This window comes from Capricornis sumatraensis, chromosome 1 (assembly GCF_032405125.1).
Source record: "Capricornis sumatraensis isolate serow.1 chromosome 1, serow.2, whole genome shotgun sequence".
NCBI classification, from domain to species: Eukaryota; Metazoa; Chordata; class Mammalia; order Artiodactyla; family Bovidae; genus Capricornis; species Capricornis sumatraensis.
In genome coordinates this window covers 173,276,940-173,304,734 of record NC_091069.1, presented here as the reverse complement: position 1 = coordinate 173,304,734, position 27,795 = coordinate 173,276,940, and the positions used below count along the sequence as shown (strand labels likewise).

The window sequence follows — 27,795 nt, the reverse complement described above, 5'->3', positions numbered from 1 at the left end:
AAAATTCTAATACCCTTTACTGATCAAAAGAAAAAGCATGATAACTATGCATTAAGAAAGAACTTCCTACACATGATTAAAAAGAACATTTATGAAAATTTGGAAGGTGACATCACAGTTGGTGTTGAAATACTGGATACATTCTTGTAAAATTGGGAATGTAAGACAAGATTGTCAACTCTCCACTTCTGTATGACATTGTATTGGAAGTTCTGATTGTGGCAATTATGCAAGAAGAAGAAAAGGAATTGGAATGAAAGTAGCAAACCTATCTCTGGCAGGTGACAGATCTTGTACGCAAAAAATCCTAAAGAATCCACTAATACATTAACAAGTTCAGTTCTGCAAGGTTGTGGGATACAAAAATCAACATAAAAATTGATTGTATTTATATAGATTTGTTATGAACAATTCAAAGGTGAAATTAAGAAAATAGTTCCATCTACAGTAGCATAAAAATACTTAGTAAATTTGACAGATGTACTCTGAAAACTACAAGACTTTGTTGAAAGACATTAAATATCTAAGTAAAAAAAAATTGTCTTCATGGGTTGGAAGATTAACATTAAGGTGGCAGTACTCCCCAAACTGATTTACTGATTCCATGCAGTTCATATTGGAATGCCACCTGACTTGTAGAACTTGACAGACTGATTCTAAAAGTCATATGGAATTCTAATAGTCACATGGAATACACTCATAGTGTATCCATCCATCTAGGCAAGTCAAAACAGTCTTTAAAAAAATGATAAAATACTATTCATACTTTGTGATGTTAAGACTTACTTTAAAAAAATTGGTAATCGAGGCTTTGTGGAATTGGCACAAGGATACACATACAGATCAAGGGAATAGAATTGAAAGGTGAGAAGTAAAACTATCTGTAATCGACTGATTTTCAACAAGAGCATCAAGACTATACAAAAGAGAAAGGTTTTTCATTTTTCAGTAGTGCTGGAACTACTGGTAGCCATATGCGAAATAATGTAGTTGGATCCTTAACGTCAAATCATACCTAACTCAAAACGGATGACAAGTCTAAATTTAAGGGATAAGATGCTAAAACTCTTAGAATGAAGCTGAGGGTTAAGAATTGCTAAGTATGGCACTAAGAATATTAAAAACTTTGTGCTTCAAAGTATAACATTGGGACTTCCCTGGTGGTCCAGTGGTTAAGAACCCACCTTCCATTGCAGGAGACACAGGTTCAATCCCTCATTAGGGAACTGAGATATCCCACATGCTGCAGGCAACTAAGTCTGTACTGCCAGTAGAGAGAAGCCTGTGTGCTGCAACTAAGACCTGATGCGGCTAAAAATAAAACATTAAAAATTACAAAGTGTACTATCAAGAAAGTGAAAATTTGACAGCCTATAAAATGGAAGAAAATATTAACAAGTCGTATATCTGACAGGGACTTCTATGTAGAATAAAGAACCCTTACAGCTCAGTGGTAAAAATGACAACCCAGTTTAAAAATGGGCAAAGAATCTGAGTAGAAATTTTTATGGAGGATGTATATTGGCAAACAAATAGGTTTAAAGACATCTGTCCCACTAGAATGGCTGGAATCAAAAGGTTGTGATACTTTGCTATACACCCGAAACTAACAAAGTATTGTAAATCAACTATCCTTCAGTTTAAAAAAAAAGTTGTGATAACAGGTGTTGGTGAGGATGTGGAGAAATTGGCAGCCCTCGTACACTGCTTTTGTAAATGTAAAATGGTGCAGCCACTTTGGAAAAATAGTTTGGCACTACTTGAAATGATTAAATGGAGTATATAGATATATACCCACGAGAAATGACAACAGATCTGTATAAAAACTTGTCCATAAATCTTTATGGAAGCACATTTCAGAGTAGCTAAATGGAAAGAACCCGAATGTCCATCATTTGATGAGTAGATCAATATAATGGAGTTTATCTATACAATGGGATATTATTCAGTCAAAAAGGAATAAAGTACTAATATATGCTGCAACTTGGATGAGCTTTGAAAATACTATGCTAAGTGGAAGAAACCAGGCACAGAAGATTACATATATTAATTCATATAAAATATCCAGACTAGAAGCAATAGCTTTTTGAGGTGGTGAAAATGTTTAAAAATTGACTGGTGTTGATTGCATATAGTTGTGAATATGCTAAAAGACACTGAATTGCAGACTTTTATAAAGCTGTTTAGCCTTTAGACATTCCTATGGGGTAGGTCTGGGCATTTATATATTTAAAAAAGTGAACTGTTAAAGTAACAGAGCTCTTCCTAGTAAGCTAAGCTCCTCTGTTTCCTCTCTTATTTTTGTAGAAATCATGACTGCCCCAGGAAAAGAGAACTTTCGCCTGAAAAGTTACAAAAATAAGTCCCTGAATCCTGATGAGATGCGCAGAAGGAGAGAGGAAGAAGGACTACAGTTACGTAAGCAGAAAAGAGAAGAGCAGGTAAGTCCTTTACCCATACTAATTGTTCTTAAAGAACTCAATGTTCTATTTCAATCCTGACTGCACCTTCCTGTATCTTAATTTTAATAATGTTTTATATATATATATATCCCCCTCCCAACAATAAAATCAACTTATTTTAGGGGTATGGGAGTGGAGGTGATGTAGAATATAGGAATGAGGTTCTCATGTTCCCAATTACTATTTAATTACTACTTAATATTTTGGCCTGTTTGTTTTATTTTTCTAAAGTTACAACTTCTTGTAAGATTCTGTGTGTATATTAATGAATTCTCAAGTGACCAGTTTGAGAATTGGTCCCTTGCTTTTCCTTCTAAAGTTTAATTTGAAAATTTATCAACATGTACAGAAATAAAGAATAGATATTGAATCTTATAAACCCATCCTTTGAGTTCATTGTTTGTCAACAGTTTGCTGTACTTGCTTTGTGTCTATCTTTATATTTCTTTAGTACCTAGTATTTTAAACAAAATTTCAAGAAGTCAATCTTTTCACCCCTAAATTCTGTATTATTCATAATGACATTTAGGACAAGGATTTTGATCATTTTAACCTTAGAACATCTGCAGGAGAATCTGACACTCACCATCATTTTACCTTTCTCTAAAAATCCTTAGGACAAATGGTCCATCACTTTTGGCCAGGAAATTTTTTAGTTTTTTTTTTTTTTTCCGCTAAGACTTCAGTTTGGAAGGACCATTTGACCCCTACACTATAAAAAGCTCCATAAAAGGAAGGTGAATAGTCAGTACCCTTTATACCTGAGAAATAGGTATTCTGTTATAAATATTTTACAGTTACAGTGAGTTATTCAACATACACTATTCTTTTGCATAACACTGCACTGGATAATCCAATTATTTGAAGTCCAGGTATAGCAAATTAAGTTCTTAACAGTCTGTTTTACCATCTTTTGAAAGCAACCACTTATTCATAAAAGGATGAGTTTCTCTTGGTTTCTTGTTGCATCTTTATTCATCTCTGTGTCTTAGTGAAATGGAACATTTTCTTTGGATGAGCTCTTATTTAGCTTCTGTTTTGTGGGTAAATTGCACTATTTGGAGCTAACAGCACTGTTACATATTTATATTCACATGTAAATACGAATTACATGTATGTATGCACACAAGAACAAGTATAGATCTGAATATAACCAGTAGACTATGTGTTATATTTAGCATAAAGCCATTTGAAGATGACGTAATGGCAGTCAGCCAATAACAGTATTTATTTTATACTGTTTTCTTCTTGGTGATAGGAACTTCATGTTATTGGACTTCGTTGTAAAATTTATATAAATGAAATAAGTTTTTCATATTCAGTTGTCTGAAGGCAGATGCTCTGTCAGTGGCAAGTATGGTCCCATTTTCCTGACTAAAAACCTTTGTAGTTGATGTTCTGTCATCTTCATTGTATGGCAGCTGGAACTGTGATAGGGCCTTAATACATTTGTATGATAGGGTTCTGGAATATTGTTCTATTTAAAATTTTAATTTTGTTGTGTCATATATGCCATCTTATGTAGGGAGAACTGGTAAAGCAAATTAGGCTTCTTACTATCACGGCAGTACTTGTTTCATGCCTAGTTTGTAAAATAGTAAACATCAGTAAAAAGCAGATTGATTTAAGGACTGTTTCTCTTTTCACAGTTGCTCAGTCATCTATCTGGAAAAGGCACAGGCTTTGGCCAGCTGTGCAGCTAGATTTGAGGGTAGGACAGGAATTGATGCTGCCAAGTACACAGAAGATAACAGCAGAGCTGTTAGAGCTTTCCTTTCAGCGGACTAGTACTTAGTATCTGTTATTTAGGCGGCGCTATATAAATGACCTTTGTTTATTTGACGCCAGTAGAACAAAATTTTAAATTTATTAGCTGATGTCATTCTGATTGAGTCAGTTTTATATTTTTTTATGTATAAAAAGATGAAATTTATAGTTACTATTAAAATAGTAACTATTTTGAAATAAGCAGAATCTTGCTAACTCAATGTGAGTAGGTAACATAATGCTGCTAAAGTTTGTTTAAACTGTAATGATAAAGCATGAAGGTTTGCTTGATGTTTTTAGTTACAAGAAATATCTTGTGAAGTAAGCAAATTGATAAAACTTGTAGACAGCCAACTTTTCCCATTGAATAACTTGTTGACAGTTTCATGGTATATAATTTTATATGGTATATACAATTTATATTGTATATAAATCATGATTGTTTTGGTAGTTACTGTCTTTTTTAAAACTCATTTTTTGAGACAATAAGGATGGAATTTGGAGGCATTGTGTGGAGTGAGATAAGCCAGAGAAAGACACGTATTTATATGTGGAATCTAAAAACAAAAAACCTGAACTCCTAGAAAAAGAGATCAGACTTGTAGTTACCAGAGGTGGATGATTAGGGAAGGGAGAATTGGAGGAAGGTGGTCCAAAGGTACAAACTTCCAGGTACAAGATACGTAAATGCTGGGGATACAGTGTACATCATGACCGTAGCTAACATTGGTATATGATATATGTAGGAAAGAGAATTTTTTTTCCATCTGTGAGTCTGTTTCTCCTTTGACATTTGTTTTTTGTTTTAAATTCTACATGTAAGTGGTAACAAAGAGCATCTATTGTCTTTCTTTCTGACTTATTTCACTAAGCATAATCCTCTCTGGGTTCATCCACTTTGTTGCAAATAGCAAAATTTCATTCTTTTTTCATTTTTTGAGGAACTTCTGTAGTGGCTATACCAGAGTCTCTTTTGATACTTTAAATGTGTTTGATCCACACTCAGCGGCTTCCATTGTTTCCAGCAGCAAGTCTTCTGTCAATCTTACCTTTGTTTCCCTGCATGTGAAATGTCTTTTACCTTTGGCTACTTTGTTTTTTATCTTTTTATTCCTGAATGTAAACAGTTTGATACAATGTTCTATCATATTTTCTTCATATTTCTTCCTGGAGTTCTTAGAGATTTTGGATTTGTGGGTTTGTATTTTTCACAGATTTGGAAAAGTTTTGGCCACTGATTTTCCAAATTTATTTCCCTACCCCCACCTTGAGGCTCCAGTTGCATGTACAATAAGTACTTGATGTCACACAGCTGACTTACATTTTGTACATATTTTCTCAGCCTTTTTTTCCATCTCGTTTATTTTGTGATGTCCTTAATTCCCTAATCTTTTCTTCTACAGTATCTGCTCTTAATCACACCCAACATACTTTTCATAAAGTTGTATTTTTTATATCTAGGTGTTTGATTTGCTTTTGTAAAATATTTTTTAAAAAATCTCTCATCATGTTTATACTTTTTTGTAGTTTTGAACACATGGAATATATTTTTAACTATTTTAACTCCTTGTCCAGTTGTGCCATTTTTTTCATTTCTAGGTGATTTTGATTGATATGATTGCCTTTTCTTTTCCTCATAGGTAGTCTTTTCTTAGCTCTTGTGTGTGCTTGTAGTTATTGATTGAATACAGAGGATTGTAATTTTTACCTCCTGTTGTTTGAGTTTTTGTATTCTTTTAATATGTATAATTCTCTGAATTTGTCATTGCTTGTAGTTAAGTTACTTGAAACCAGTTTGCATGTATAATCTAGGACTAATTTACCTTACTGCTGAGGCGGTACCCTTCTGAGTATTCTACTCAGTGCCCCATATATTAGGTCTTCCCAACCCAGGGATGGAACTTGGATCTCTAGCATTGCAGGTGAGCTCTTTACCATCTGAGCCACCAGGGAACTGTACACTTTTCTATTCCAGCCAGGTGAAACATGAATGATTTCTTAACCTGTGTGACCTCTAAAATTATTCTGCATGCTCCTTGAAGGCAGTTTCTTTTCCAGCTTCTGACTGTTTCCTTACACCACCTGTTTTTTCAGTACAAAGCTAATTAAGGGGAATCTTTTGCAGGTTTTGGAGTTTGTTCTTTTTGTTGATTTCTTTGTCTTAAATATCCTGCCTTTAGATTCTAGATGTCTTGGCCTCCTTGGTTCTGAATGCCATCTCAGTTGAGGGGACTGCTTGACCCTGTTAGGTTCACTCTAACTGTGCTGTAGCCTAGAACTCCATCCAGGCAATCTGAGGCAATAGGACTAATCTTTTTTCTCTTCTTCTGAAGGATCACTGCCTCTGTTGCCTGCAATCTGGTGTCTGATAACTATTATTTTAGGGATTTTGTCTGCTTTTTTCAGTCATATGGGGCGAGAGGATAAGTTGTTGTTACTCTACCATGGCTTAATGAATAAGTGTACTTCCTAGTATGTAATGGAAAGCACTGTAGTGGGTTTCCTTTAATCAGAACTATTCTCCTTTGCCTCCACAAATAATAGGTGCTTTAAAAGTAGCATTCAAGCAGTCATCATTTGTCATCATTGGTTGCTGGACAGATTGGGAAGGTCAGGAAATCTTTATCCACCATCCATTAGGATTAGGAGGGAGGTATTAAGTTATCCCAGCATTTTTATCCTATTTTTCCTCATGTATTGGTATGTCTGTCCTGTCAACTACTTCAGGAGTGAAATGACCAAGCATGCCCTGCTTCTTTTTCAACTTTACTTTATGTGTCACGTAGTGTCCAGGCCTCTATTGGTAAGTTTTACCTCATCAAGTGTTGGTGATAATATCTTTTAGTAGTTAATTGCATTAGATTATAAGACTGGAGAATTCTGAAATAGTTTCTCATCAGAAAGGTTGAAGGAGGCACAAACATTAGAATTTTTTAAATGATTTTCTAAAAGCTCCATCTTTATTGCCTTTTAAAAGTGGGATGCCTAGTGTTTGAATGTTGAACTACCTTTGTTAGTTTAGTAACAATCTTTTATTTTTTAGTTATTCAAGAGAAGAAATGTTGCTACAGCAGAAGAAGAAACAGAAGAAGAAGTTATGTCAGATGGAGGCTTCCATGAGGCTCAGATTAATAACATGGAGATGGCACCAGTAAGTAGGATAATGAAATAAATGCTTTTTCCTTTTTTCTGACGAAGATACGAGGTTTAGATCTTTTTTAGAGTTTAAAAAAAAAGGTAGGGGAGTTCCCTGGTGGCCTAGTGATTAGGATTCTGGGCTTTCGTGGCTGTGGCCTACATTCACTCCATGGTTGGGAAACTGAGGTCCTGGAGGCCATGAGGTGTAGCCAAGAAAAGAATAAAAAAGAAATAGGTTAGATGGCTCCAAAAAGTACCTGGTGTTTCATTTTTAAAAGGAAACTATGTCTGTAAACTCATGGTTCATTAAGTGTTTATTATATTTTGAACTACATACAGTTTAACAGAATTAACTAAATTATGAAAATTAATTCAGCTGTTGAAACTTTAAAAGATGGTTATAAAATTATTCCTTAGAAGTTGATAACAAGGGCTTTGCTGTTCGCCTGAAACTGTCATGATATTGTTTGTTAATCAGCCATACCGCAATACAAAATAAAAAGTAAAAGAAGTGCTTTCTTCGGCAGCACGTATACTAAAATTGGAACGATACAGAGAAGATTAGCATGTCCTGTGTGCAAGAAGGACATGCAGGTTCATGAAGCAGTCCATATTTTTTGCATTTGAATCAGTTCTAATGAGGTGGATGAAACTGGAGCCTATTATACAGAGTGAAGTAAGTCAGAAAGAAAAGCACCAATACAGTATATTAATGCATATATATGGAATTTAGAAAGATGGTAACAATGAACCTATATGCGAGACAGCAAGACTCACAGATGTAAAGAACAGACTTTTAGACTCTGTGGGAGAAGGCGAGGGTGGAATGATTTGAGAGAATAGCATTGAAACATGTATATTATCATATGTGAAATAGATCACCAGTCCAGGTTTGATGCATGAGACACGATGCTGGTGCACTGAAATGATCCTGAGGGATGGGATGGGGAGGGAGGGGGGAGGGGGTTCAGGATGGGGGACACATGTACACCCATGGCTGATTCATGTGAATGTATGGCAAAAACCACTACAGTATTGTAAAGTAATTAGCCTCCAATTAAAACAAATAAGCTTAAAAAAAAGTTAAAGAAAAAAATGTTGATAACAAGGCATGCTTTAAAGGAATTTCCAATTTGTTACTCATTCCAAGTTCAAAATTGGGCATATTCATAGGTTTTAAAACATTGGTTCTACATCACAACTGTTGAAATTTTCTATTATAACCCATTTTGTAACTTTCTTGAGGGTTACATAAACAGATAAAAATTATGCTTTATTTATATGGATATAACACTTGTCTAGATTTTCAGTTTATTTTGATCAGTTGTGTGTAATGTTTTAAAAAATCATATATATACATGATTTTCAAAAAAAGAAAAATCTTTCTCTTTTACCTTACCCAGTTTCTTTTCCCACTGGCAGCCACTGTTACTAAATTCTCAACTTACTCCTTTTGAGAAAAATCCCCTTCTTTTTGACAAATAGTAGTATATTATGCACAGTATTTTACAGATTTTTTTTCTCTTTCAGTTTTTATGGACCAGCTTTCTTTTGGGATTAGAGCAGTTTAAATTGCTTTGAAATCTATGTAAACGTGTTGCCAACACTATTATTTTGTGGTGAATTCTTACAGACTCTTCAGGAAGTTGAGCTGTCTTTTTTTTTTCAAGTAGATGTTAAATGATTATGACGTATTTTGTGAACTGTATTAGGGTTCTACAGAGTTAATAGAACAAATTTGGGGATTGGGAGAGAGGAAGAGAGAGATTGGTTGATCTATTGATTATTTGAGTTTTCAGTAATTGGCTCATGGAGTTGGAGCTGGTAAGTCTGAAATTTGTAGGTAAGCTAGTAGGCTGGAAATTCAGGTAAAAGTTTGAGACTGATTTCCTTCTTTTAAGAAACCTCAATCTTTGCCGGCCCACACACATTTTGGAGGTTAACGTGTATTGATTAAAATGTTAATCACATCTAAAAAATAACCTTCACAGTAACATTTAGACTGGTGTTTGTCCAAACGGCTGGGTACCACAACCTAACCAAGTTAATGCATAAAATTAACTATCCCAATCTACTTCTTATCGTTGTGGCATCCATATGCAGCGCTTTAAACTGAGTCTCAGGTAAAGACAATGACAAGATCATACATCCTCATAACATGAGATAGCTGTCCTTCATGCAGCTGAAGATCTACTAACCTTTTCCTCAGAAGGAGAAAAATCCTTGAGTTATTTCACTCTTTGATATCCTTTAACTTGCTATGATATAAAGCTAACTGTATTTAAATACTGTGAATGTAAAGTCAATATATCTTACATGATAAAGAGATAAGAGAGGGAAGAAAAGATATTTGTGAAAGCATAGTCTTAACAGGATCATGTAAGTACTTTTGTTTATTCAGGAATCAGACTTAAAAGTTTCAAAGTTACTTTGAAAAGTTACTTTTCTGACTCTTAAGAGCAGAATGCTTCATTCTGCCATGGGTTATTCTTGTCCAGTCACCCAATTGTGTCTGACTCTGCAACCCCATGGACTGCAGCATGCCAGGCCTCCCTGTCCCTCACCATCTCCCAGAGTTTGCCTGAGTTCATGTTCATTGCATCAGTGATGCTGACCAGCCATCTCATCCTCTGATGTTCTCTTCTTCTGCCCTCAGTCTTTCACAGCATCAGGGACTTTTCAAGTTAGTCATCTGTTCGCATCAGATGACCAAAATACTGGAGCTTCAGCTTTAGCGTCAGTCCTTCCAGTGAATATTCAGGATTGATCTCCCTTAAAATTGACTGGTTTGATCTCCTTGCTGTCCAAGGGACTTTCAGAAGACTTCTCCAGCACCACAGTTCGATGGCATTGATTCTTTGGTATTCTGCCTTTTTTATGGTCTAGCTCTCACAGTCGTACATGACCACTGGGAAGACCATAGCCTTGAATATACGGATCTTTTGTCAACAGAGTAATGTCTCTGCTTTTCAACACACTGTCTAGGCTTGTCATCAGTTTCCTGCCAAAAAGCAGTCATTTTCTGATATGGCTGTAGTCACCACCTGCAGTGATTTTGGAGTCACGAAGAGGAAATCAGTCACTATTTCCACCTTTTCCCCTTCTGTTTACTGTGCAGTAATGGACCGGATGCCATGATACTTGTTTCTTAAATTTTCGGTCTTAAGCCGACTCTTTCACTCCTTCACCCTCAACAAGAGGCTCTTTAGTTCCTCTTCACTTTCTGCCATTAGAGTGGTGTCATCCGCATATCTGAGGTTGTTGATGTTTCTCCCACCCATCTTGATTCCAGCTTGTAACTCATCCAGCCTGGCATTTCTCATGAGCATATAGGTTAAACAAATAGGGTGACAGCAGATAGTCCTGTTGTACTCCTTTCTCAATCTTGAACCAATCAGTTTTTCCATGTAGGGTTCTAACTATTGCTTCTTGGACCGTATACAGGTGTTTTAGGAGACAAGTAAGATGGTCTGGTATTCCCATCTCTCCTAAGAGCTTTCCACAGTTTGTCATGATCTACATAGTCCAAGGCTTTAGCATGGTTGATGAAATATAGATAGATGTTTTTCTGAAGTTCCCTTGCTTTCTCTCTAACCCAGCAAATGTTGGCAATTTGATCTCTAGTTCCTTTTCCTTTTCTGAACCCAGCTTGGACATCTGGAAGTTCTTGGTTTGCATAATGCTGATGCCTAGCATGTAAGATTTTAAGCATGACCTTACTGGCATGGGAGATGAGTACAGTGGTTAGTACTCATCTGATTGTTAGCACATTCTTTGGATCTACCCTTCTTGGGAATTGGAATGAGGCTTGACCTTTTCCAGTCCTGTGGCCGCTGCAGGGTCTTCCAGATTTGCTGACATAATGAATGCAAAACCTTGATGGCATCATCCTTGAGGAATTTGAATAGTTCTGCTGGAATTTCATTGCATCCACTAACTATTAACAGCAGTGCTTCTTAAGGCCCACTTGACTTTGCACTTCAGAATGTCTGGCTCTGGGTGACTAACCACACCACTGTAGTAATCTGTTTCATTAAGATCTTTTTTATACAGTTCTTCCGTGTATTCTTTCCATCTCTTCTTGATCTCTTCAACATCTGTTATGTCTCTACCATTTTTATCCTTTATTTGTTATTCTTAAGTGTTAGATATTGCTTACCAACCATCTAGCATATACAACTTAGTGCAGTTTTCCTCTATTTATCTTATTATTACCTTTCATGAAATGATAAGAACTTTATTTCATTGTGACAAGTGATCCTGAGAAGTAAGTTTACTAATGCTGCGGATGGGTTTTGGGAAAGCACTAAGAAAGCAAGAGACTAGTGGAAAACTGAAAGGTTTTTATAAAGCAAGAAAATAGAAACCTTAAGAGTCAGCTGTTGAATTTGGTAGTGGCTAGAATCTGTGATTTATACAAGACTACTCTGTATTCATTAAGTAAATATTTGTTGAACATCTACAGTATGCCAGCCATCAGGGATAAAGTGGTAAGATAGGGTGTTTGGCTTTCATGAAGCTTATAGAATACTAGGGGACCTAAGCAATAAACAGGTAACTGAGAAGAATGATAGTGAAAAGGGCTGGGCATAGGATTAAAGTAGAATGATGTGGTAGAGAGCGAGGAGCTGCTTTAGATTTGGAGGTCAGGAAAAGCCTTGTTTTAGAACTTAACATTTAATCTGAATGCAAGGAACAGCCAGCCATGTGATGAGCAGGAGAGGAAGAAGAATAAATGCCTTATCTTAGTGTTTATTATTAAGGTTACTTTCTCAACAGTTGTGAGTTTTTTAATGATAGACAAAGATTTTTGGCTTCATCGCATTATTTATCATCTCATGCTTTTATACATGCAAAGATTATGCTACCTTTGTGTAACTCAGTAACTTGGCCACTTATCTTTGTTTTCCTTTGAATTTAAGTTAAAATTTTATTATATATGCTTTTTGTTCATGATTCCAGGGTGGTGTTATTACTTCTGACATGATTGAAATGATATTTTCCAATAGCCCAGAGCAACAGCTTTCAGCAACACAGAAATTCAGAAAACTGCTTTCAAAAGGTGAGTTCTGAATATGTTTTTTTCATTTATGTACAGAATATTACTTTCCCATAATCTATTTTTTCCACATAGATAACTTGCTTTGGAGTATGTCTATCAACAGAATAAAAGGATGCTTATAGACATGTATATTATGAGCCATGGCTAGTTTTTTTATTTCTTTTTTTTTATTTGTGTGATCTTACCAGTTCCAGAAGGTGGCATTATTTTCATATCTGAGGCATTTTATAAAAGAGCTTAAAGTGATAAGAGTAGCAACATTCCATGTTAATTTAAAATGAGAAACCCTACTCTTTTTTAAGAAAAACTTAAAGTATCACTTGGAAGAGTAGTGATTATTGATTTTAATGTTAGCAGTTTATTGCTGATTTAAGTATGGATTTATTAGTGGAAAGGATAACTGCCTTTTTTTTTTAATAATTAGAGTAGGATGAGATGTGATACTTCTTGTCTTCTGTGCATATAAGAACTCTGGAACTCTAAGCCACATAGAAATATTGATAGTAAATACTTAAAATAGTTGGCCTTCCTCCCTGCCCCTCAATAGTAGGTTATGGTTATTTGGAATCATTAGTGATAAATTAATATATCTCTTGAGGAAAACTAGAATGAAAACATACCACCATAGAAAAAGATAATTGTTTTGTGCACAGCAACCTGTTAAAAATACCTCCCTACCCCCCCACTCCCTTCTAAAAATGTCTTACCTCTTTACAGCATGCTGAAATGATTTTCTCAGACAGTGTGGTTTTCTAAGGCCTTTTGCCACTTTGCTACTTCCCTGCCTGTATTCTGGTTTGCCAGCCATTCTTAAAATGTGATAATTAGAATATGATATTTATTACATTCTTATTACTCTAAAGTGTGTGGGAGATTGTCTTCCTTGCTTTGAAACTATGTATTCCAAAAATGTACTTCAGGCTAGCATCATTTATTTTGGTGGCCATGGCATAGTAATGTTTCATTGTCTTTTCAACGGTCTATACTCCCTAGTAGAGAAAGCAATGGCAACCCACTCCAGTACTCTTGCCTGGAAAATCCCATGGACGGAGGAGCCTGGTGGGCTGCAGCCCATGGGGTCGCTAAGAGTCGGACATGACTGAGCGACTTCACTTTCACTTTTCACTTTCATGCATTGGTGAAGGAAATGGCAGCCCACTCCAGTGTTCTTGCCTGGAGAATCCCAGGGATGGGTAAGCCTAGTGGGCTGCCGTCTGTGGAGTTGCACAGAGTCAGACATGACTGAAGTGACTTAGCAGCAGCAGCAGCATACTCCCTAGTACTTCCCTTTATGAACTGTTTTCAGGTTTTGTCTATGTAGCCATGTGAATTTTTAAAATTGCTTTAAAGGCTGAATGTTGCTCTACCCGTTATTTTATTGCCAGCTTGTTGCTGACTTATTGTTCTTTCTATATATTGTTTCTGTAATCTAGCATATTCATTTTTAATGTAATCATCAAATTTATTTGTTGTGTTTTTATGAATGGTTGATAAAAATGTTGAACCAGGCAGAGGATATGTCATTAGAGCTTGCTCCAAATTAACACTGAACCATTAGTCATCTCTTTCCAGTGAGTCCATTGACTTGGCTGAGAGTCCCTAGTAGTGCTGTCATCCAGCTGCCATTTTTCTTCCAGAGCCACATGAATGTCATCAAAAACTTGGTCAGATCTCTTGCTGAAATTACAGTGCTAATTGTTTAGGACATTTCTTATCTATTTACCCAACAAATTTCTATTGACTGACTTTATTTTTAAGATACTCTGTTGTCATAAATGAAAATGAGATTAATTTGGCAAGTCATTCTTATTTTTGCTGGCCCTTACTTATCACTACAGCTGTAAAATTAGATCCTGTAAAATCAGAATCTCCTAATCCAGTTTCTTAAGACAATTTATATTAAAAAAAAAAGACTTAACAGTGGTTGTCTTTTGATGTTTTCCCCCTACTTTCTAAGTTTTCTAAAACAATAGAGGCAGTAATTTTTAATTTTTAGGAATTCTGCCCATCATTTCATGTTAAGGCATCCCTTATTTTGAAATCTTTTAAGCTACCCTAGTTTCAAAGGGACCGAACTCAATTTTACATTTTTTTTTTCTTTTTTAGATTTCCAACATGAAAGAGATGCTTAAATTGAGGGAGGGATATTATGAAGTTAGTTTGAGCTTTATAAAGTCCTTGACTTGAAATTAAAGGATTGTTTTTCTTCTTTTATTTTATGGGGAGACAGAACCTAATCCTCCTATTGATGAAGTCATCAGCACACCAGGAGTAGTGGCCAGGTTTGTGGAGTTCCTCAAACGAAAAGAGAATTGTACACTGCAGGTGCGGACCATTTTCATTTCTTGCCTCATATTTTAATTTCCATTGCAAAGTTATATTTTGTATACAGATTTGTTGCTTATTTTAATCTAGTTGAAGGATTAATTTTTTGATAGTGATGTTCTTGATAACCCATTGCAAGCTGCTTTCATTCCTTGTAAACATCCAGGTCCTTGGTTTTACTGTTTAAAATTCTTGTCATTTTTACTCATGTAAAAGATTATATTTTATAATGACTATGGATCATACTTAGCTGGTAGGGAATTCTTTGCAGTAGAGGATGACCCACTAAGGACCTAATGTGGACTCTGTAAATTTTGGTTTTGAAGGATTTTTAGATTATACTTGTTGGCTTTTTCGGGGCTTTGTAAACATGGGCTAGATCAGAGACTCACCGATTCCCAAACCTGGTTCTAATTAATCCTCTCCCCTCCCCACCCCAAAAGAGTTGACAAGGACGTAGCCTTGTTGGGAATCTGGGTGCTTTCTCCTGTGTTAATTTACTCTGTCAGTACTGTTGTATAGGAATTCCAAGAGAAAATTCTGTAACTTTGGTGTTAGATTATTTTTACAGTAAAAGAACCATGAACTAACTTGCATCTTGGAAGTTAGCTAGAAATTTAAAAACACTATATTGTTTCTGAATAGTCCAATCTTAAGTAAACTGGTAATTTTTCAGTAGCTAGGCTTCCTTGTAGTAACCAGCTGAATCAATTTCTGTGTTATTCTTTAACAAATTTATGTGATTCCTAAACTCTCACTTTTAGGATCTTTTCTGAGGGACTCAAGCCTTTTAGAAAGATTCTGCAACTCTAAAGATCAGTTAGGTCCCATGCAGATTACAAAATGGCTTATTTTTCCAAGTAGATACTTGCTAATAACAAGTTAATCATAAAGATAACTTTCATCCTCTTGTTTAATTACCTTTGCCTTACTCTAAGGCTGCAATAAGGACTGGGGTATTTTTTTAATAAGTAATAGCTCATCTCCCCAGGTTCCTTACTGTCCAGAGCACTATTGATAATTCATAAGCTTGATGCTTTGTCTTGATATTTTCTCTCCTTTCTTCCCATCCCATCTTTGTCTTTCTTTTACCCTTTGTTGCGGTGATGAGTTCCTTCCAGAGGAAAAACAAGAAATCCAGAAAAGGTAGAGTACTTCAGTGTCCCATCAGTTTTCTTCTCCAGTTTGACACTTACTAATTCCCAAGTTCATTTGAATTAAGATTCTGTTTTGCTAGCTGCCTCCTGGATTGTAATTCTGATCCCCATCTAAGGCCAGGATCACCATACACCTGGAAAATAATCAGGTTCACCTAGAGAGCAAAGAAAGAGGACGTTTCTCAGAAAAAAAAGGAAATCCAGACTACCAACACTGCAGAGATCAGAGCCTGAGCCCCTAAGCAACCTGTCAAGAGAACCAGAGGGACCAAATGAAGAGCCTTACTGCAGTTTATCATTTGAAAAGCTTTATAGGAAGAGGGAGGTAGGGAAAATTACCATTTTGTTTATGTGAAAATATGTTTCTGTCCTGTCTCTGACAGCAGGAGTAATTTGGAGATCCTAAATTTACTCTTGGACTTGGTTTTTAGTAGATGGTTGAAGAGGTCCAGTTCCTTAATGGATTCATTAAAGGAAGATGGTATATCTAGTCCTAAGATGAAAAATGTCAGAGAATTGGATCTTTCCCCATTCCTACCCTCTCCAGTCCTCCCTAAAGAGCACAGTATATTCTCTCAGACAGTCCCATCTCCTAGCTAACACTTGTAAATTCTACATCATTTTGATTCTGTAATCCTGGAGTTTGTATCTTAACATATCTGAAGATAAAAGCCTTCAGAAATCTTTAATTTGCTTGTATCAAAATTCTCAGATTCCTCCCTTGTACAGACTGTTAGTTAAGCTGAAAGATGAAGAAGTGATTCCTCTGGAAGTGACCACCTCATGATTTTCATCTTAGCAATCCAAAGACTGAGAGAGAAAACAAACCTGTCATCATCCTCAGATTTTCTTCTGTGTACATTTAACATAGTATTCTTTCTCCAGTGTGACTAATGGGTAATCTTGACTACCCCAAAAGCAGGAGGAATAAATATATTCCAAGAGGCTTCATGGTCAAATAATTAGGCATACTCTGGGAAGCTTGGAGGCTACTCCTTCCTCTGTCTCCTTGGAGAACACTAGGATGTGAGTTGTCACTGATACTCCTACCTGCATATTAGAAATTTGAATAGTGTGTCTTTTGGAATGAGATGTTTGCCATTTCTCTTCAAGAAAGAGAGTAATAATACATTGTCGTGATAGCTTAACTCACTAATAAATCCTTGGACAAATGTAATCCCCTCATTCCATATACAAAGAACTGTGAATCCTAGTGAAAGGTCTCTTCACTGTCTTTCTGGCTTTCCTCATCCCCAAACCGATGGGGTGTTGCAAACCAAGGTGATAGAAATGCCTGCTTTGGGCAGTGCTACCTAAATACTCACTTGCCCTCAAATGAGATGATCGTGAATGGAATCTAGGACTTTGGAAGGAGACTATGCCATTTAACTAACAGCGTTCTCAAGCTTGTTAACATGTAGGCCTCAGAATACTTGAGGCCTTGACATGAGATTGGTCTGCCTTATGGTGTATTCCCTGGACCTACTTTGTTTGCATATTTGAGTCCAGGTCCAACATTTTTGTACTATCCTTTGCAGTTCTGAGATGTATTCCCAAACCTTCTTAAAGAAACTTACAAAAATAGCTAGAATATAAGTAAATTGCCTCCTAGTTCCAGTCTTTAAACAGATATTCCTCTTGAAGTTGTAAATTTGAGTTAAATTTGTTTTCCCATTTCTACCTTTCTTGTTGACACTAAAAGCTTAATGTGATAAACTGCAGTAAGCCTTCATCCTCCTATGTTTTTCGCATCTTCATTGAGCCCTCTACCTATCTTGAAAGGTTGCTCAGATGACTCAGGCACTGTTCTCTCCAGAGTTTGATATCTGGGTTTATTTTTCTGATGTGAGCCTCTCTTTTCACTTGCTCTCCAGGTGAGCCTGGCATTTGCTAGGAACCAGAGTGGAACCGGCAAAGTGGCCAGCAACAGAGTCCTGATCCAAATGGAGAAAGGGAACCAGGCGTACTTCAACCTGGAGTGGGAAACTTGATAGGAGGTCAGAAGTACTTCAGTTTTGGATTCTTATTTTCCTTATTTAAGGAACTGGGCACCAAAAGGTAGAGATTGAGAAGGGAAAGAGAGAACATACCAAATCTTCAGTGTGCCCTTCAGATTTCAGTTGTAGGCTTATTTAGAAATTTCTGGACAGTGAAAAATAAGTGGAATTACAATTTGTAACCAGTCACAGCTGCATGACAGGTTGTTTCCTCGCATGATGCCATTCTCAGAACACTAAGAATATAGTAGTTTAGAACAACAAAGAGGAGTAAAGATTATAGTTATTTGGGGTATTACTTCTGATGGTACCATTTCTTGGATTTTTTCGTTTCATCATGTTGCCGAGTTTTTCTTTGAGTTGCATGGTTACTTACTTAGATTACCCTTTCTGGCCATTTCTATATAATTTTATGCAGTTGTTTTTGGTATCAACTCTCGTGTTAGAATCTAGTCTGGGACCTGAGGCTGAAACATTCATCCCACTCAAAAAATAATGACTGTAATACCCAGTGAAAGAGAAACATAGTTCAAAGTTCACCCAGTTTTTTAAAAACATACTTACATATTAAATACATGTAAACACAAGAAGAAAGTTGCTTCTTGCACCACTTTAATAGGAGTTTAACACATGGGGAATTCTCAGCCTATCCCTCCCTTTCTCTGTCTCTCACATACATACATAGATGTCACACATACACTTGGTGTAGAAAATTGCACAAACAGAGCTTGATAAGTTTTTACAAGGTAAACATCATAGTAATCTTCACCATTTGTGTGTGTGTGTGTATATGTGTGTATTTTAATGCCTCATTAATCCATGAATATGATTTGGTTTTCAGTGGCTCTCTGGTTATAGTTATTCATCTCCTTCTGTCTCCAGTAATGGCAAAATTACTATCTGATTTCCAGTCTCACCAAGAGAGTCTTTGACTCTTCTTTGGATTCAGGTTATAATCGTTATGCACTTCTTAGTAATAAACATAACTCTGGTACACTCTTTTGTTGAAAAGTCCTAATTTCCAATTTTCTTCCATTCGTGTTCTGGCTATTATTTACTTATTCTCCATTTTACTAATCATTATCACTCTATTTTGTTTTGTTTCTCCATTTTATTCACTTCGTTGGCATCTAGAATTCTTTCACTGGGAGACCTTTGGTGCTAAACCTCATCAAACAGCAGTTTCAATTCTGGGAGGAGTAGTATTCTGATTTCTTCTCATTGATAACTCTGTGTGTGTGTTGTGTTCAGTCGCTTCAGTCACGTCTAACTCTTTGTGACCCTATGGACTGTAGCCCACCAGGCTCCTCTGTCCATGAAATTTTCCAGCAAGAATATTGAAGTGAGTTGCCATACCCTTCTTCAGGGGATTTTCTCAAGCCAGGGATTGAACCCTCATCTCCTGCATTGCAGGCAGATTCTTTACCACTGAGCCACCAGGGAAGCCCTGATACTCTTTAATATATTGTTTATCTACTCAGGTTGTTGTTACCATTTCTTTTGCATCAAAATCTCATTGCAGACCTTTTCTCTCTTTGATGTAGATTGCTGTATATGCTGATTTTATTCATTTGTTACAGGTTGCATTTCCTCCAAGTTTTCATTTTTTTGACTTGTTCTCAGATGCTGATGACTCTGTTGAACTTGGAGCCTTCCTTCTTGTAGGAGGGTTTGCTTTTGTATTCACTTCAAATGTCTCTCTTAAACTAGTTAATTTTCCTAGTAAGCAAAAGAAACTACCTTGTAGGTGAACTGTGTTCCTTTTAGCTTTTCCTAAATAATCTGGCATGTCATTAATCAAAATTACGTGCCCTGGATACCAAACCCACAAGCAATTGAAAGGCTCTTGTCATTATTACAGGTGTGTTTCAGAGAGGAAACTGATTTGGTCCATAAGCCTACTAGATTAGGAGACTGTAATCTATTTTAATAGTTTTGACTTACATTACTCAAATCATTAATGATCATTGGATATTTTGCTGATAGTTTCCTCATTCATAAACTAGAAAAGCAAGGCATCTCTGTCTGGGTTGTTGTAAGGAACAGCTAAGAGTATGGGAATAATGCTTTTAAAATATAAAGGCCTGTATAAATGTCAAGTTTCAATTCAGACAGATTGAAAAGGGCTTGAACATTGGTTTGGGTAGTGATTTAATTACAGAGGTGATTTAAGATGAGTTTTTATTTTGTTATATTCAGTGTTTCAAAGTCTCCTGAACTTCTCAGTTCAGTTCAGTCGCTCAGTCATGTCTGACTCTTTGCAACCCCATGAACCACAGCACGCCAGGCCTCCCTGTCCACCACCAATTCCCGGAGTCCACCCAGACCCATGTCCATTGAGTCAGTGATGCCATCCAACCATCTCATCCTCTGTCATCCCCTTCTCCTCCTGCCCTCAATCTTTACCAGCATCAGGGTCTTTACCAATGAGTCAGCTCTTTGCTTCAGGTGGCCAGAGTATTGGAGTTTCAGCTTCAACATCAGTCCTACCAATGAATACCCAGGACTGATCTCCTTTAGGATGGACTGGTTGGATCTCCTTGCAGTCCAAGGGACTCTCAAGAGTCTTCTCCAACACCACAGTTCGAAAGCATCAATTCTTCGCGCTCAGCTTTCTTTATAGTCCAACTCTCACATCCATACATGACCACTGGAAAAACCACAGCCTTGACTAGACGGACCTTTGTTGGCAAAGAAAAGTCTCTGCTTTTGAATATGCTATCTAGGTTGGTCATAAGTTTCCTTCCAAGGAGTAAGCGTCTTTTAATTTCATGGCTACAGTCACCATCTGCAGTGATTTTGGAGCCCCCAAAAATAAAGTCTGACACTGTTTCCCCATCTATCTGCCATGAAATGATGGGACTGGATGCCATGATCTTCGTTTTCTGAATTTTGAGCTTTAAGCCAACTGTTTGACTCTCCTGTTTCACTTTCATCAAGAGGCTTTTTAGTTCTTCTTCACTTTCTGCCATAAGGGTAGTGTCATCTGCATATCTGAGGTTATTGGTATTTTCCTGGCAGTCTTGATTCCAGCTTGGGCTTCCTCCAACCCAGCATTTCTCATGATGTACTCTGCATAGAAGTTAAATAAGCATGGTGACAATATACAGCCTTGATGTACTGCTTTTCCTATTTGGAACCAGTCTGTTATGCCATGTCCAGTTCTAACTGTTGCTTCCTGACCTGCATATACGTTTCTCAAGAGGCAGGTCAGGTGGTCTGGTATTCCCATCTCTTTCAGAATTTTCCAGTGTATTGTGATCCACACAGTCAGAGGCTTTGGCATAGTCAATAAAGCAGAAATGGATGTTTTTCTGGAACTGTCTTGCCTTTTTGATGATCCAGTGGATGTTGGCAATTTGATCTCTTGTTCTTCTGCCTTTTCTAAAACCAGCTTGAACAGCTGGAAGTTCATGGTTCAAGAATTGCTGAAGCCTGGCTTGCAGAATTTTGAGCATTACTTTACTAGCGTGGAAGATTATAGTAAGGAGTTATCATGCAAAAAAAAAGTCCCTTTAACTGTGGTACTCCTAGTCTGGCTTCCCTGCTGCTTTAATATCAGTGTCCCAACTGGTTTTCAGACCACTTTATTTCACTTCTGTATTTCACATTTGTAGGTTTTTTTGAATATCCCCTTCTTTAAGTGAATTTACTGTCATTCATTCATTTATCTTTGGACTGTGCTAATCAGATTGCTTTCCCATTTCTTTCATTTTCCCATACCCCAAGTGATTGATTTATTTTTCTGTATGACAGCTACCTTTCAGTAGGCCCAAAAGCTTAAGAATCACAGCTCCATTTTTTGATGATTTTTAAATTGAGATTCTCATTGAAGTGGCATATCTCTAAATTTTTTTGCCCCTATGTATATGCTTCATTAAAGAATATTAAATAGGAGACAGAACAGGAGAAGGAAATAAAGCTGAAGTTTAATTAAGAACTCTAAATAGGATTTTAAGAGTTTATTCTTGGATTTCATCTTTTTGGGCTAAAGAGTCAAGGTACCATAGAGATGTGTACAATTAATAATGTGCTGTATTTTTTGTTGGCCATAATCCTTCATAATTTCCTTCTGTTTACCAGTTTATTAACCTTTAGGAATGCTCTTTTTAAAAAAGTCTTACCTCTGTGCCTTGGTTTGAAGGCTGCTCATTTATTGGAATCTCTTATGCTCTAAAGCTGCCATTTCTGTTAGTTGTATGCCTGTTAACTCCTTTTGGTCTACTTAATCATTTAAATTGTCTTCCGCCTTTTTCACTCTGCCTCTATTTTATACATTTTACACTAATATTCTTTCCCCACTTCACTTTTCCTATTTTATAGAAATTATTTAATTTTTTTATTAGATAATAAACATGGTTTAACGCCAAAAGGTATATAAAGGTTTTACTCTAATAAGTGTTTATCCTTCCTGTACTTATTTCTGATTCACCTAGACCTCTCTATGTAAGTAGCAAATATTTACAGTTTATTATGATTCCTTCAAGGGATATCCTGTGCAATAAGTAAATTAATGCATATACTCTTTCTTAACCCTTACAGTATGGTACCAAACACTCCCTCATTCTTCTTGTGGTCTCATGTCAGTCAGCTCTACCTGGATCTGAAATTTTAGATACCCAATCAGTATTCTTGATGAAGGTTCTTTCTTGGGGAATTCTTCTATTAAATTAGTATAGTGTTTACCTGATAGATTATATTCAAATAATGATCTCACATTCTTTCTTCATGCATAGAAAAGTTTTTTTTTTTTTTAAGAAAACCTTATTGTTGTAAGTAAACAACCTATTAAATTCTACTAAGATAATGAAATTATTTTTATCTTTATAGTTTGAATCAGCTTGGGTACTGACAAATATTGCTTCAGGAAATTCTCTTCAGACTCGGATTGTGATTCAGGCAGGAGCTGTGCCTATCTTCATAGAGTTGCTCAGCTCAGAGTTTGAAGATGTCCAGGAACAGGTAAAAGATGAAACAAGTAAAGAGAAGCAGGTTAAAGAACACAGTTTTTCCTGAGTCTTATATTCAAGAGTCTTAGTGTTACCACTTGGATATGACAGTCCATGGTTCTCACATGGAGTGTTCCAGAAATCTAAACTTAATCTAAATAGGAAGTTTCATAGTGAATATAGGCAGAATTTCTCCTAGAAACATAAAACCTTTTTTCCATTCCAACCCTGAAATTCTTGAAGTCTTATACATATACATTTTAGACCATGTAAGCACTTACTGAGTTTTGTGTGTGTGTGTGTAATACTCTTTAGTGTTGATTGAAGTAGCAAGTCTTTGTTACTTTTGTGCAGACAATCACTTAGAAAAAAATGCATTTTTCATTATTGCAAACTTTGTCAAACTCATAAATACAAATTGTTACTAAATGAGTATGATTTTATTCTACAATTTTATTAAGGTATAATCAAGCTACAGTTAACTGCATATGGTTAAAGTGTATAATTTGTAAGTTCTAACATATGTGTGTACCCATGAAAGATTACAGTCAAGATTGCTAGTATATCCACTTCCCAAAATTGAGTCAAGTTTTCTGCATTTTTATTGCTCTTAATTTCTTGGCTCACTGTTTTCTTTTGTAAGCAAGCTTAAAATACATTTTAAATCAGCTGAGTAAACCATTTGGATCTCTGATATGTTCCAAGGGCTGCACAGAATGTAACTTAAGGATAAGACCCCCCCTAAGGTAAAGCATATATAAGAACTGGTACCTCTTTTTAATGACTTCATTACCATAAGTATATTCACATGCATACTTTTAATATTACTGATCTTCTACCAGTCACATAACAGTTTCATTTGACTCCCTGATGAGTGAGCTTAGAAGTGTTAGTAGTTAATGTTCATGTACAATGTGTTGATTAGCTACTGTGTTATTGGCATCTTTTTTGAAAGAACTATGAGAAAATTAAACTCTACAGCCTGTCATTAATGAATAATTCTTTCACAGGCAGTCTGGGCTCTTGGCAACATTGCTGGAGATAGTACCATGTGCAGGGACTATGTCTTAGACTGCAATATTCTTCCCCCTCTTCTGCAGTAAGTTTCTTTCTGTTTTGTGAGTAATAAAAATATGGGACGTTCCTCAGAAACAAGTGCATCTTTGGAAATCATTTTGGATTTCCTAGTGTTGCTTTTCATTACAAATATTTTCTTATTAACTTGTTCAGCTCATTTCCTTGAGCACTGTCTTATTCAGGTGTGTAAAAAGAAGTGCCAAAATTCTGAATTCTTTGTGTTAGAATTCGACTTTATTGTTCTGGAGAAGAGCTATTTGAAGACATCTGTCTATCAGTAGCATTAAGTGGTTAAATATTTATCTTATGCCATCAGAGAATTGATGCCCATTATATCATTTACCAATTGCATCATTATACTTACAGGTTATTTTCAAAGCAGAACCGCCTGACTATGACCCGGAATGCAGTATGGGCTTTGTCTAATCTCTGTAGAGGGAAAAGTCCACCTCCAGAATTTGCAAAGGTAAGGATTATGCTTGTGGGAAATTGGCAGAAAAAGTACAGTTAAAAGAGTGTAGCAACCAATGTTAATGTGAATAGAAAGTGAATGATTTTTGATAAACGAAAATGTTAGAATTTTGTTTCTAGAAAACTAGGTATGCCAAGGAATGCTCAAACTACCGCACAGTTGCACTCATCTCACACGCTAGTAAGAGATGAACCATGAACTTTCTGATGTTCAGCCTGGTTTTAGAAAAGGCAGAGGAACCAGAGATCAAATTGCCAACATCCGCTGGATCATGGAAAAGGCAAGAGAGTTCCAGAAAAACATCTATTTCTGCTTTATTCACTATGCCAAAGCCTTTGACTGTGTGGATCACAATAAACTGTGGAAAATTCTTCAAGAGTTGGGAATACCAGACCACCTAACCTGCCTCTTGAGAAATCTGTATGCAGGTCAGGAAGCAACAGTTAGAACTGGACATGGAACAACAGACTGGTTCCAAATAGGAAAAGGAGTATGTAAAGGCTGGATATTGTCACCCTGCGTATTTAATTTATATGCAGAGTACATCATGAGAAACACTGGACTGGAAGAAACACAAGCTGGAATCAAGATTGCCAGGAGAAATATCAATAACCTCAGATATGCAGATGACACCACCCTTATGGCAGAAAGTGAAGAGGAACTAAAAAGCCTCTTGATGAAAGTGAAAGAGGAGAGTGAAAAAGTTGGCTTAAAGCTCAACATTCAGAAAACTAGAATCATGGCATCTGGTCCCATCCCTTCATGGAAAATAGATGGAGAAACAGTGGAAACAGTGTCAGACTTTATTTTTGGGGGCTCCAAAATCACTGCAGATGGTGACTGTAGCCATGAAATTAAAAGATGCTTACTCCTTGGAAGAAAAGTTATGAGCAACCTAGATAGCATATTGAAAAGCAGAGACATTGCTTTGCCGACTAAGGTCCGTGTAGTCAAGGCTATTTTCCAGTGGTCATGTATGGGTGTGAGAGTTGGACTGTGAAGAAGGCTGAGCGCGAAGAATTGATGCTTTTGAACTGTGGTGTTGGAGAAAACTCTTGAGAGTCCCTTGGACTGCCAGGAGATCCAACCAGTCCATTCTGAAGAAGATCAACCCTAGGATTTCTTTGGAAGGAATGATGCTAAAGCTGAAACTCCTGTAGTTTGGCCACCTCCTGCGAAGAGTTGACTCATTGGAAAAGACCCTGATGCTGGAAGGGATTGGGGGCTGGAGGAGAAGGGGACGACAGAGGATGAGATGGCTGGATGGCATCACTGACTCGATGGATGCGAGTCTGAGTGAACTCCGGGAGATGGTGATGGACAGGGAGGCCTGGCGTGCTGTGGTTCATGGGGTCGCAAAGAGTTGGACACGACTGAGCAACTGAACTGAACTGAACTGAACTGAGGTCTTTGTTTTTGTTTGAATTTGGAATAAGTCTTCACTACCAGTAGAAAGCTCTGAACTAACCTTAAATGTGGCATTTTTTGTTCATAACAAAGTATCTAAAATGTAGAATTTCCTGGCTTTAGCACTTAGGAAAATTGCTTTGTCTGTGAACCACAGAGAGTGTTTTGATAAGGAATCCCACCTTGAGAATTGGTATATATTAAACTTTGCTCTTTGAAATTGTTTTCCTTGGGCTCTGACTACTTCATCAAAGTAAACTACAAGGTGGAAATGTCATTTGGCCACTTATTACTCCATCTCTAGGAGTATTAATCACCCCAGAAGTCAGCAGGTGTGTGCCTGGTTGCTTTCTGGATCCCCGCTCCTCACTTGCTTTTATTTTATTGAATTTCATAATCATGTCACCTTTCCTTTACAGGTTTCCCCTTGTCTGAATGTGCTTTCCTGGTTGCTGTTTGTCAGTGACACTGATGTACTGGCTGATGCCTGCTGGGCCCTCTCATATCTATCAGATGGACCCAATGATAAAATTCAAGCAGTCATTGATGCAGGAGTGTGTAGGAGACTTGTGGAGCTGTTGATGTAAGATATCTTTAAGAAAGTGTGTTCTCTTGTCTCTCATACTAGTATTCTAGTTGCTGATACTCAAATATTAATGTATTATACTGATTTGTTGTGCTTTAGGCTACTGTCCTTTGTTACTTTGTTACATTCACATTAAATCTGTTTGTTTTTTTGTTTTGAGGATTATAAAGAGCCTCTCACTCTTTCTCTGTAAGCAGCCCTTCAGCAAAAACCTTTGGAAAACTGATCTACTTAATTCTAGCTCATATTTAGTATTCTGAGACAAACCACTGGATGGCAAACTTATCTTTTGTCTCGTGGTCTAGGCTCACTTAGTCTAAGTTCTTTAAAGCTTAACCTAGATTAGTGTCAGACTTTGAATTTTATTTTGCTATATCTCTTTGGATCCCTTTCATTTATGAAGTGGAAGATATGCTGATGGCATAACTAATTTGAGACTGTATTAATCAAATTTTTAGAAAATACTATTGAAGAAAAAATTAGAGTGATAACGTAATGGGGAAGTAGTATAATTATAAGCCATGTGAAATTTATTGGAGTAAGTACAAAGTAGATGGAAGGAAACATTGTCCCAAAGAGGACACATCAAATGGATTAGACGGTATAATATTTAGAGTATAAAACGCTGGGATGATAGCTGGCCCACAGACTGGGTACAGATCCCGTAGCATAGTGCTTTTGTGAATTAAAAGCAGTGTGACGCTGGAGGAGTCAGAAGTACAGCATTCAGAATCTGGGAAGTAATCTTTCGTACTCTTTAGTCACTTTTACTATATATTTTAACCATTTCTTTTTGGTCATCAGATCTTAAATGTGAAGAAACTGGCATAGTTTTGAGAAGAGTGATCAATCTCATTAAATGGGAGAGAAAAGATATCTAATGAAAGTTAAAGGATATTAACTTATTTAGCCTGAAGTCAAAACTTAATATCTGTCCTCAGATATGTAAAAGATTTTGGAGGGGGTTTTCAGACCACTAAGTGAGCTGAAGTTTAGTAGAAAGAGTTTAGTATTTGAAGTATGGAGCCTGACTCATTTTCAAGGTAGTTCAACTGTTGACGTGTTTTTATTTCTGTGAAAATGAAATAATTTGTAAAATGTTAAAAAGTGCTATATAAATGTTACTGTTGCTCTCTATTATCCCAGCAACCATGGAAACTAAGTAAAGAGGAAATGAAACCTGTTTTAAAGAATGAGAGGGAAAACTTGGACTCTAGGTGATAAAATACTTGAGAAAGGTTTTTAGGACAGATTGGTAGCTTTTATCTAAAAATATTAAATAAGGGAAAGACAGTCCTTCTTGGGTACACCAGAAGCATTTCTTCATCCTGATAGGGTTCCTTGTACCTTTCTGGTCCAAGATCCTATCACTTATCTCTTGGGTTTTAGCTCTAAG

The 27,795-nt window shown here is 36.5% G+C and overlaps 1 protein-coding gene and 1 non-coding gene across 3 annotated transcripts in view; both read left to right on the top strand.

Annotated features, from left to right (window-relative positions):
* Window positions 1–27,795, top strand: part of KPNA1 (karyopherin subunit alpha 1) — a 68,507-nt gene that overhangs the window by 23,860 nt on the left and 16,852 nt on the right. Inside the window, exons 1-10 of one of the 2 annotated variants that reach the window (XM_068986598.1) lie at window positions 2,310–2,441; window positions 7,273–7,339; window positions 9,732–9,746; window positions 10,190–10,206; window positions 12,330–12,429; window positions 14,660–14,754; window positions 22,739–22,870; window positions 23,868–23,956; window positions 24,301–24,400; window positions 26,233–26,396. In XM_068986598.1, coding sequence (XP_068842699.1) covers window positions 2,313–2,441; window positions 7,273–7,339; window positions 9,732–9,746; window positions 10,190–10,206; window positions 12,330–12,429; window positions 14,660–14,754; window positions 22,739–22,870; window positions 23,868–23,956; window positions 24,301–24,400; window positions 26,233–26,396 — 908 coding nt within the window. In that variant the 5' untranslated portion in view covers window positions 2,310–2,312. Of the gene's footprint in view, window positions 1–2,307; window positions 2,442–7,272; window positions 7,381–9,731; window positions 9,747–10,189; window positions 10,207–12,329; window positions 12,430–14,659; window positions 14,755–22,738; window positions 22,871–23,867; window positions 23,957–24,300; window positions 24,401–26,232; window positions 26,397–27,795 lie in introns of those variants that run through there. The other variant, XM_068986591.1, reaches the window with a different exon arrangement.
* LOC138093462 (U6 spliceosomal RNA) lies at window positions 7,879–7,985 on the top strand. Its single transcript, XR_011146096.1, has one exon. It is a non-coding gene; the product is annotated as a U6 spliceosomal RNA (small nuclear RNA).